The sequence below is a fragment of the Dermacentor variabilis genome, chromosome 9 (genome assembly GCF_050947875.1).
Source record: "Dermacentor variabilis isolate Ectoservices chromosome 9, ASM5094787v1, whole genome shotgun sequence".
Taxonomy (NCBI): domain Eukaryota; kingdom Metazoa; phylum Arthropoda; class Arachnida; order Ixodida; family Ixodidae; genus Dermacentor; species Dermacentor variabilis.
The window spans coordinates 131,390,943-131,402,970 of NC_134576.1; the positions used below are offsets into that span (position 1 = coordinate 131,390,943).

Sequence of the window (12,028 nt, forward strand, 5' to 3'; positions counted from 1 at the left end):
TCAGCAGTGCGAGAGAGATGATGGGACTGAGCGATCGGAACCCCCACAGAAAGCAGACGCAAAACAAGTGGATGAATGAAAGAGCAGGAGAGGAGGTATAGAGAAAGAAAACAGCCCGTCCCCTCGTGGCAAGAGAAAGGACTAATAGAGCAAGAGAACAAAGAGAGAGAGAGAGACAACCGAAAGAGGAGTGGGGAGAAGTGAGAGCAAGCGAGAGGCTTCCCTCTCCGGCTGATACCCGATTTAGCGGAGGAACCCACGCCTCCGCGCGCGCGCTAAAAAATGAACGAACAGTCGTCACCACAGGGCACCGCCTCCTGCTAGACGAAACGCCGAGCCCGCTGGCGTACACACCGTCGCGCACGACGGCGACCTCACAAGCGAACGGAAGCTCGCGCCCGCGCACGGCTGCCTTTTGATTGTTATGCTGTGCCCGCGAAGCGACGAAGGGGCGTCCAGCAGACGACCATTTCGTTCGGGCTCGATTCGATATCTCGGCGGACCCCTGGGAGAATGAACGACTATCGACGTCGTAACGAGACGCCGCTGCGTCCACCTGTTCGAGCAGAGCCGGTGGGCGTCCTGCTGCGGGAAGTGTGGCCGTAGTGCGTGCGTGTTGTGTGTGCGTGTGTGTCACCCGAGTGAAGTTTGTATAGTTTTGCGAGTGGCCAGCCGCAAAGAGGCCGAGCGCCGTCGTCTGCTACTGCGCGCGCCGCCTTCGTGATGCGCTGGCTGGTCCGGCGTAAGCAGACGGCCCATGCTCCGGCCGGTGGACTGTTATTTTGGGCCTGCGTCGTCTGCTTCGTCCTCGCGTTCCTCGGTGCCGATGTCGCTGCTGCAACTGGTGAGTGTTCATCTGGTGGAGTATTAATGGCACGTTCTACGTGTCTCCTCAGTGCGATTCTGCAGCGCTTCGAAGGTCAATTCCAATTCACCTATGCGAATACATTCGCAACGCAGAAGTACTTTCATTAGAAAAGCGCTGAACCAATTTGAAATAAACTTCTTTCATTTATGAGCTGAATAAAGAGGAGAAAGGGCAGTTTTGCGACTTTCAGCAATTTTTTGTTTAAGAAAATTATACCCTAATAATAAAATATACTCCGTATACAATTTGATCTTTTTCTTTTAACTGCAGCAAACGTAACCAAATTTGGTGTAGGGAATGGCCACCGATACGATTTCTCCCCTCCAACATATCAGACAGGAAAGCCTGATAACATGCTTTTATTCTCGTAATACTTTAAAACTGTCTTGCGCAACATTATATACTATGACTGCAAGAATTGACCGAAACCGTCAGTTAAATATGCCATAGAGTCATGCACACGTGCTTTTGCCAATTGCTTCAGCTGAAGAGAAATAGAGAAGAGATTTCAACGAAGTTTGTTGCAATTAACAGCGAAAACTAAAGGTTCAAACAAATTTCGAAAGTTCTTGATTTAGGGCCTCTATTATAAATCCGTAACTGCATAAAATACGTAAGCTAAAAAAAAAATGACACACGAGTTAGCAACTCCCGTACCCTGCACCTAAAACGGATATAACAATTATCTAACTCGCTATTCTAAAGCAAACAGCTATGGTGTATTAATTTACGAGGACGTGAAATGGTTCCATTGCTTATATAAGTTTTGCAACGGACGTATTCACAAATTATTGGTGTAATTCGGAGCGGTGTACAATGTAGTTATTTTTACCGCTTTAGATTTTCCAATAGATGCGGTTTAGGTGTGTGTGTGTGTGTGTGTGTGTGTGTGTGTGTGTGTGTGTGTGTGTGTGTGTGTGTGTGTGTGTGTGTGTGTGTGTGTGTGTGTGTGTGTGTGTGTGTGTGTGTGTGTGTGTGTGTGTGTGTGTGTGTGTGTGTGTTGTGTTACAGTTGAAACTTTATTTTTCCGAAGTTTCGGCGATTTTCATAAACAATAAGATTGGTTGCTCAAGTAAAAAAAATTATTCTGACATTTAATTGGTAAATTATAACTTTTTTTATTCATATGCTGCAACCTGTACCCAATCAAAATAACTTGAGTGGATATACCAAACGAAAAGATACAGGAGTTTCGGAGGTAAAACTCCTTCTAAAATAGTATTGAGCTGTTTTGCCAGGGAACATGCCCCCAAGTGATGCAATTGAGAAAACATCTTAGAAGGATACGATCAAATAGAGGAAAATGAAAATGAACCAGGTTTTTTTTTTATTGGTGTCCCAACTCCCAGTGTAACGATCAATTTAACTGCCGATCTGCGCACACCACATTGTTTTCTTTCGTTTCTCTTGTTTCGTTTCGTATACCATTTAACAAAGTTTCTGAAGAAAAAAAAACGAACGACAAATAACGACCAAAGAGGAAGGTCGCGTTCTCGAACGCAAAGGACAAAAAAAAAAAAAACGCCGAAGAACAATGATCGAGAGTCCCTGCTGGGGTGGCGAGCAAACGTATTTGCACATGATACAGCACGAAAGGTAAAAGCACCGAGAAGGAGGAAAAAGAGAAGGAACAGAAGATCGGGAGACTTATCGGTTGTGACATACGCCGTAGTCGCCTTTCTGCGACCGGCTGCCCGAAATCATGCAAGCGAGAGTTGCACCTCCGCGATGATGCCGAAATAGGCACTTAATTGGATCAACCAGCGCGCGTCTTATGCTGACGAAGCCCGCGCAAGTACAGACGTTTCACTTCGCATGCATGCATAAGAGAAAGCGCTCGTTGCAGACAACAATGAGAATGGCTGGTATTCACGCAGGCGTATATATATGTATATATATATATATATATATATATATATATATATATATATATATATATATATATATATAGCATCAGAAGTCGCATCACAGAAGTCGCAGTCGCATCACAGAAGAAGCTAACGCATTAGAAACACCAAGAGTGCCACACGACACTATGGGTCACCCTCTGAATATGTCAATAAATAACATAAATATGATGAACGGCATGTAAATGAGTGTTATATAATATCCACTATGTCTACAGTTCACGGCAAATAAAATCAGTTCTTCGTGTAACATGCGGCGCTTTAATACTAATATTAGAATACCTCGAAAAGCGCGCGTGATATTACACACACATATGCATGCTTCACAAGCCAGTCACAACCAAGGAAGCTTCGTGTTACGTAGATGTGGAGTTAAGTCTGCCTTTTTTCTTTTTTGTAATCTTTGATTGCTGAAGCCTGATGACATTTCTTTCTTTCTTTTTCATATATCTGATAAGCTATAGCAAACGCAATTTCGGGTAAAACTTTGGCTATATGTGCACTGTGTGTGAGAAAAGCGTGCGGCGAGGACTTTGCTCGAACAAGCAGCCCATATCGCTATAGCTCTCATTAGTGAAATCCCGTTAGCGTCCTCCCAAAAAGGACCGTCGAGACTGCAGCTCTGGAACAATACGTCGCTGACAAGCTCGCGATAGGCTCCCGGACAGCGCTGTCTCTGGGTGGTGATACACAGGCGTGAGGAGCACGAGATCCGTTTGTTGTCTATCTGCGCGGAGATGCAAATCAGATGTATAGCACGAACGCAGGTCCCTGCTAAACGGGATCCTCCAGCAGAAGGACGGCCAGCACGAACGTGTTCTTCAGCAAACAAAAAATTCAATCGAGTTTCCCGTGGTTTTACGTCGAAGCCTTTCCACGCGTATATACGTATATATGACCGTTGGACCATTAGGTTGAGAGAATGGGTACCAAGAGAAGGGAAGCGCAGTAGAGAATGGCAGAAGACTAGGTGGGGCGACGAAATTGGGAAATTTGCGGGTGCTAGTTGGAATCAGTTTGCGCAGGACAGGGGTAATTGGAGATCGCAGGGAGAGGCCTCCGTCCTGCAGTGGACATAGATGATGATGATGATGATGATGATGATGATGTGGATGTGGAAGTCGAACGTGGCGTATACGTGTATGCGTTCAAAAGTATTTCATAAAAGCTGCGGATATCTAAAGAGGGGATAATGTTTTTCGGTGCCAGTCAGAAAGGCACCTTCCAGCAGGTGAACATGAACAACGCGATGAACGTCAGCACATTGCCGCACGTGTCACCGGTGCACAAGCCCAAGTACGGCGTCCATTGGCTCTGCTTCCACGGTGCTCCTGCTGTAAAGGTGGCCTTGGAAAGCACGAGCATTATTCGAGGGTCGACTCACCTGACTGTGCTGCACATATGAACGCGAAGCCCCTCGAGAAGGTACACACACATGCGCCTGGTGCTGAGAGAGAGAAAGAGAGAAGTGATAAGGAAAAGGCAGGGAGGTTAACCAGTCTGCGCCCAATGGAATCGGCTATCCTGCACTGGGGAAGGGGGACTGAAAGATGAGAAGCAGGAGGGAAGTTCACACTTTTTACGGATACACACACGCAATGAAGCGTTCATCGTTTAATTTATCACAAGAGAGAGAGAGAGAAGGATGCATAGAAAGGCAGGAAGGTTAACCAGAGGCAGTTCCGATTGGCTACCCTGCACGGGGGAAGGGTGATAAAAAGAGAAAGAGAGCGGAAGGGGGATGTAGAAAGAGATAGAGACGAGTAAGACCAAACCGCGTACACAACAGAGCAGTAGGGGGCGACGTTCTTATACAGTCTATCGTGAAGCCCCGCAGACCGCAGGAACCTTAATAACGCCAGTAAGGCCAGTAAGTTCTGTGGGAGTACGGACCTAAAGCTTTGAGTTCGATCACATGTCTCTATAGGGGTACCACATGTCACTATACCGGATGGTTTTTCTTTTTTTGTTTTAACAATTACCTGACAGAGGGCATAATTGTAGCCATTGAGCTACGTGGATTACTCGATAAGGCGCGGCCATGACTTGCACGAGAAGACGCGTAATGCATGACCAACACACGTTCACTAATTCACTTTCTTAATTAATTACTTCGCTGCACGTGTTGCGATTAACGAATCGTAGCCGGTGAGTTTCGCAAGGCCGGCGTATCCACACGGAAGGAGTTTTTCAGGATGACAGCGATGTCGAGATATTCGTTCCCAAAGCGTCCAACGAAATACATGGGCGTTTCGGTTATGTTTGTGTTTCAGTGCATAAAATGGCGGTTTGTTAAAAAAAAAGTAAATGGAACAATAGTGCATTTGTGCCGCAAGTTTCACGGCACACGTCTCGAAACCCACGCGATCCTTACAATTTGTTCGAAGTGGATATGTCTTGCAAGCTCACCGGATACAATTAGTAAATTGCAATACGTGCTGTTAAGTAATTCTATTTAAGAACAGTTAATTCGTGTTTTTTTTTAATTTTTAATCAATTGTGCATTTTGATTTCTCGAACGAGTAATGTTCACCGCTTCGAATAATCCAGCCAAATGATTACAATTACGTTGTTTGCCACGGGATACGTAACAACATAGGGGCAGGTTAACAATACAGAAGCTCGAGAACAAATTAAAGACCGCGGAAAGAGCGATGGAACGAAAAGTGTTAGACGTAACGTTAAGAGACAGGAAGAGAGCCATTTCAATCAGATATCAACCAACGATAGTTGATATTCTAGTTGACATTACGACATGAGGACGGAGCTGGGCAGGCCATGCAATGCGTAGGGAAGATAACTGGCGGATCACCGGAGTTACGGAATGGTTGCCAAGGCAGGGGAAACGCAGTCGAGGACGGCAGAAAATTAAATGGGGTGATGAAACTGTGGACTTTGCAGGCGCGAGTTGGAATCAGCTGGTCCATGACAGGGGTAACTGGAGAGCTCGCTACGAGAGGCCTTCGTCCTGCAGTGGGCGTAAAAAATATGCAGATGATGATGATAATTATTTTAAGACATTTTGGTGTGGTATAAAAAATACAACACCCCGTATACAATACAGGCACCTTGTGCTGAAGCTTTCCACAGTAGAACCGCCGTAACATAGAGACAGGGAGCAGTGAAAGCGAAATTTGAGGGACTAGCGGCGCAAACGCGGTCACAGTTCCGATCGCATGTCAGATGGCAAGAGTGTCCAATATTCCGACAATGGGTAAGTGCGTATGCTCGTCACGTGATCGAGCTCGAGATCAGAAGCGCGAACATTTTTCCCACGCCTGATATTGGTGCTTAAGACACTCAGACGAGCGATAGTCCGATGGACAGCGTCTATCGCTGTCTTCTCGTTTGGAGGGACGCCTCATTTTGGTCAGCACCCTAGCGGCAGCTGTCGGAAACCCTGAGGTGATGATGATGACGATGAAGGTGATAATGAGCATCCCTTTAGAAACTGCTCGCTGTCTGAATCCAGGGAAAACACAGGGAAGGCGGGAGATGGAAATTCAAGACGATGAGCAAAACGAGAACAAGGTGAAAGCAGGGGCCAACGTTTCGACATGTGGACTTGTCTTCCTCAAGGCGACATTGTCTTCTTCAAGGCGACATATATTATGTCGCCTTGAAGAAGACAAGTACACTTGTCGAAGCGTTTGCTCCTGCGTTCACCTTGTTCTCGTTTTGCTCATTGTCTTGCGGTCCGAATGTACAACAAGACGGAATGTCCAATAGTGTATGTCTTCAGACTAGTTGGACATACTGTGTCATCGGATATATTTCGTCTCGCCGTAATCCGGTGACAATGGCCGCCCCTGTCACCGGGCGTGGACTGGGGTCATTGCAACTGTACTGCTCCAGGAGGGCACCTGTATAACCGGCAAATGGATGCCTCATTATCAGGAGAGCACCTGAGATCGTAATAAAGCGTGCGGCGCACCATATCCATGGCACTGAATTGAGGCAGCGGGGACATCAAAGCTGGAACCGTGGATTGAAGCCGCCGAGGCCGGAACAGTCCAGGGGATGTTCGCATACAAAATTGGCTGTCCGCGACAGCGGACAGCGGATCGCATAAGGCACTCCCGGCGGGTAACCCGTACAACATGACGGTTCCTTGAAGCATCACGACTGCTTGTAGCATCTAGTGCTCCTTGTTACATCACGTTCGAAGATTCGGAAACGAAAATAAAGCATTGGGCGAATTTCATCGCTTGCGGCGACACAAATCAACCAACAGCGTTCAAGTTTATTCAAGACCAATCTTGAGCATTGCTTATGTGAAAGATTGGTTCGATTTAGTGATTGTTGGTTCGCGTGAAGAGGTATATTGCTGTGGAGATGCTTAGCGTAGTCATTGGCTCAAGGCCGCTGAGTCTCTCTCTCTCTCTCTCTCTCTGCCACTGTCCATCCCATTCGTGCAATGTTTACTGGTTAGAGCAGCAGTGTTGCCTGGCTGGTGCAAGCTAGGTGCGTAATCATGCAACGAACTCAAAATTCTCAGTTTGGACTGTATACTGGCATAGATTTGTGCACTTAATTCAAAAGAGAGCGCGCGGAACGCTCACGCAAAAAAAGAAAAAAAAAAGAAGAAAAAAGACATCGTCTCGCAGCCAGCTATCGGCAGTACGGTGACGAAACGCCCGAAAAATTTATTTTTCTGCTCCACCGCTAGGTCGGCGCCACCGTCTGTCTATTGCCTCCCGCCCACTCTTCCCTCCTTATTTTTGTCCCCCATTCGTATTTTCGTCTCCCCGCGGGGACCTTCTGCCACCTTGGTGCATACCCGGTCAAGGCACGAACGTCGCAGCCAACCGAGACCCGAAACCGCGGCAGCACGACAGAAAAAAAGAAAGGTTCAAATAAGAAAGCGCGGGAATTTTTTGGCGCCAAAGCGAGCTATTTGGCGGGAAACGTGCCAGCGCGACCCCCGCGCGCCACTTCCTATAGTACATACCAGCTCTTCCCACGCTGCCGGCCAACCGCGCGCAGAAAGAAAGACGGGCGTGTATACACACACGCGCGTAGATCGCTACACGATTATACATTTTACGCGGGCCAGCGTGCGTAGGATCCTTTCGTGCGCGCCTGAATGACGATCTGTTCTATACAATTTTTATTACCACTTCCGTGTTCTCCTCCTTCCTATGGGTGACTTCGTGGTTTCTTGGCTGACGTGCCAACACGATTCCCGTTCACATATGGCTGATTCTTCTCCTTTATTTATCCACTCAGGACAATCTTACTAAGTTTCCGCCGGTCTTTGGAACTTGCCACAAAGAGATGCTGAAGAGAAATGTGAAGTCGAAACTTTATATTCAATTTAGACTCGTGGGACATGGGAAACGTTATTGGAAAATATCAATATGCCCTATATGCATAATCCTATATATGTGACCACCATGTTGGTTTATGTGGGAACATACAGGTCATCATACAGGGTACTATAGGCCCATATTGGATTGTTCACACAGGGTACACGGGGCATGCGTGCGAGATTTTTCAGTAGGGTTGGTAAGCCATATAAGGCTCCAGTTCGAACGAAAGACAAGTAGCGGCGTCACGTCGTATAGACGCCCGCGCAACACCACCTAGATAGCACAAGGCCTATTCAGTCGCATCCATGACGTCATGCTACTGGCCCGACTGCCATAAGATCTAATGGGTATGCTCTCGAGTTAGCCGCGGTGATTTTGACGTCACCGCTTTCGATCGTCACGCCAGCCTTGGCAATGGAAATTTCGGCCCAGCAGCATGACGTCATGGATCGAAGTGAAGAGGCCTTGTGCTGTCTAGGTGGTGTTGGCCTGTGTCGTCGCGGACTTCGAGAGTACCTGCTCGCGTCTGCTTAAGTGCTTATCGATTAGACAAAGGACTACGGCGAATTCTAAAAGAAGCCGGAAGACGCGAAATGCAAGAAACGAAACATCAGCCTTCGTTTTCTCTGCTGGTATTATAATCAACCATCCTTTTAATCTCGCCAATTAAATGAAAGCAGAGTCTTGTGAAGAATGTTGCGCAATTCTGGTTTGGATTTTTGCGCCATAGTCGTCCTCCCAGTTACCTGCCCTCTGCACTGCAGGCGGTCGCCACTTCGATTACCAGGCCATGGTCATGTCTCCGGATGCGTATCGGTGATGGTGGGAGCCGTTGTAAATACGCCTGTATTCAAGATACAGATATTCGCCTGCGGGCCTCTATACATGTCGGTCTCGCGTCTACTACAGGTATGTCAGGGAATCCAGGTCAGGTATCGCGGGGGCGTAATGCGAAAGCGTTCGTACGCGTATATTCTGGCGCGCACCTTGTAAAAGACCCATGGCACTGTAAAATAATTTACACCCTTAAATGTAAAAAAGGGTGTAACCGTGTCTAACTCACACCCTTAGGGTGTCGGTCATGTAAACCACACCCTAAGGGTGTGAGTTATAGACACGTTTAGACCCTTTTTCAGATTTAAAGGCGTAAATTATTTTACAGCGCAGGTATGTGGCTGAAATTAAATACAGACATCTTCGCTACACGGTACAAAAGCATGGCATCAGTTACAGTAACGCATGAATCACGAAGTGTTGGCGATCAAGTCAACGAAAAGCAAAAAATTACCATAGCTTATACCTCGTGGCAAACAACGTCTGAAATAAAAAGAAGGGGGGGCGGGGACAGTCAGTTGGCGCTATTAGGCCGCGAAACGAGTGGTTTCTTCTACTGTTTGTAAGAGCGATTCCCTGTAACCTGTGGGCTTACAGGGCGTCAACCCTTGACCAACTTAAGGCGAGACTATAAACAGAAACACCAACTTCGTTTGTATACTGATAAAACATTCTTGCGAAACTCTTGTCGTTGATTGCGCCATGCTAATTAATTGATTACTAGAACATAAAATTATGACTAAACGTTCCTTTCTTCCCCCTTTTCTTTCTCGTTGGAACCTCAGCGTACAGGTTGTGTATGACGTCACGGATTCGAGGGCATACACGTTCGCGTTTCCTCGTATTCGGGCCGCCCTGGCTCAGTGAAAAATTCTGAAGCTCGCCAACTGCAGTTTTTGGTTCTTTGAGAATATGATTTAGTCCAGCTTTACAGATAGAAATATCAGCTATACACCTCAGCAGCTGCCGTCAGAATACGTGACGTCAGAGGAAGTTGGTGCAGGAACCTCACCTTGGCATGACCACCCATCCCCATTTATTTTATCTTATCTTGCGTGTTTCTTGGCTTAACGAGTCTCGATCATCTTTAGGTGCGGCCATGGCGGCCGCATTTCGATGGGGGCGAAATGCGAAAACACCCGTGTACTTAGATTTAGGCGCACGTTAAAGAACCCCAGGTGGTCGAAATTTCCGGAGTCCTCCACTACGGCGTGCCTCATAATCAGAAAGTGGTTTTGGCACGTAAAACCCCATAATTTAATTTTTAATCTTTAGGTGAAAGAGAATTTTCTTGTTTTCTAAGAATGGTACAGCGCAATATAAAAAAGAAGAAACAAGCCGAGCCGGCCGGCTCGGCTTGTTTCTTCCTTTCTATATTGCGCCGTGCCAATTTTAGAATGCAATACCAACTCGCCCAATTCTGAACCCTAGTGAATTTTCTTTTATTTTAGAAGAGTAATTTACAGCTCAAATTATTTTCCTCTTTAGTTACCCGAATAGTGTTCTTCGTAGGAGCAGCAGCGCGTAATCTTTGTATGCGTGTGTGTGTGGTGGGGGGGGGGGGGGGGAAGGGGGATGACGTATCGGCCAAGGATCACAGGCCGTTTGCAAAGACATTTTGAAACGTCTTGCCTAAAAACCGCCTACTTCTATTCCTTGTTGGCGTTCTTTGACGTGTTATAAAGCTGGTTGGTCCTTCAATAAATTTTTCAGTTGGCAGTTCAGCGCTTATTCTGTTGTCTTTGTCTTCTTGCTGTTGTCGACTTCTTCGCGCTGCTTCAAGTTATAATGGAGAGTTGTGTTCGTTGAAGTAGATCAAAGTGACACTATATACCGCATCTCGTTTTCTAGGCATGCAAACATAATGAAATTTGGCCACACAATGAATGGTTGTGCCTATAGATAAAGATAACAAATCTGCAGGCTGTCCCAAGTTCGACGCGTCCATATTGGTATGACTGCACATTTATTGAGCCGAAGTTATCCGATCCATCCGTTCGCTCTGGAACTGATGTCCCTGCGCAACAGTCGTGGCTATCCCGCAACAGGATCATTCGGAACGGTCACCACACACATCGGTGTGATTTCTCTGTGATTCCACTAAGTGTCGTTATCCCTTATATTCGAACAAGAGTCTCAGTACAGTCCAACAACCTCGAATAGTGAATTCGCGTATCGAATACGAATCGAACAACAAAAGATCATTCGATTTGTAGTCTAAATTTCCAGGATTTCCAGGATGCCGCGTCGAGTGAAACGGTGCAACTCATGCGGCTGCTCCGGAGCCGAAACCCGCGGCGCACCATCGCCGAGGTTTCAGAGGCCTCTGACCTTTTCGGGAGGGCGGCTGACAAGTGGCGAGTGTGCGTGCTCACGCAACGTTCTTTTCTTTTTCTTTTTTTCTCGGAAGGAACTCTCCCAGACACGCGAACAAGACGGCAGCAGGAGGCGACACACAATGGGCCGTCAGGGTGAACGACGAACGCGTATACGTCGTCGGTGCCAAAACACCCGCGTTCTTTTGAGATGATGCCTTGTCAGTACACGAAGCAACCGCGTTGTGTGGCTAGGAGAGTTCGAGTAGTGAGGTTTCTGAATCGAATGGAATAAGAATATCGGTGTAAAAAAAGAAAAGAAAAGAGAGAAAGCTACTTTCGAAATGTCGAATCGAATATAGATTCTCAATTTCTCAAATTTCTCGATTCTGTAGAATTGAATTGAAAACTCCATTTCATCAATTCCAAGCAAAATGAAATGCACGTTCTGTGCGGAGTCAGTTCGTTTAAAAAAGAAAGAAGGCGGCAGTATTTGGTACATTCGTGTAACGCCGTTCGCAACTCGCATGCCCGGTCAACTGAGGAGCTTGTAGATGAGAGACGTCTGCTTTCATAGGCTAGCACACCCTGACAATGACAGTGCAGTGAAACGAGGAAGCAGCACTTCACCAGATGCACGAGCAGGATGTCGTGTTCGTTGAAGGAGAGAAGCGTGATATAGCGTTCCTGTATATGCTCCCGCAGGGGGCGTAGCATACACAGTAACACTAGCCCGACATACTTTACAGCGCCACGCATCGTTCTAACGGGATGCAAACACGGAAAGACCCA

The 12,028-nt window shown here is 46.8% G+C and overlaps 1 protein-coding gene across 2 annotated transcripts in view; it reads left to right on the forward strand.

The window, feature by feature from the left end:
* The first annotated feature begins 233 nt into the window (after nucleotides 1-233).
* LOC142557521 (cell adhesion molecule Dscam1-like) overlaps nucleotides 234-12,028 on the forward strand; it is a 49,505-nt gene continuing 37,710 nt past the window's right edge. Inside the window, exon 1 of one of the 2 annotated variants that reach the window (XM_075669433.1) lies at nucleotides 234-844. In XM_075669433.1, the coding sequence (XP_075525548.1) occupies nucleotides 724-844 (121 nt within the window). In that variant the 5' untranslated portion in view covers nucleotides 234-723. The remainder of the gene's footprint in view (nucleotides 845-12,028) is intronic. The other variant, XM_075669432.1, reaches the window with a different exon arrangement.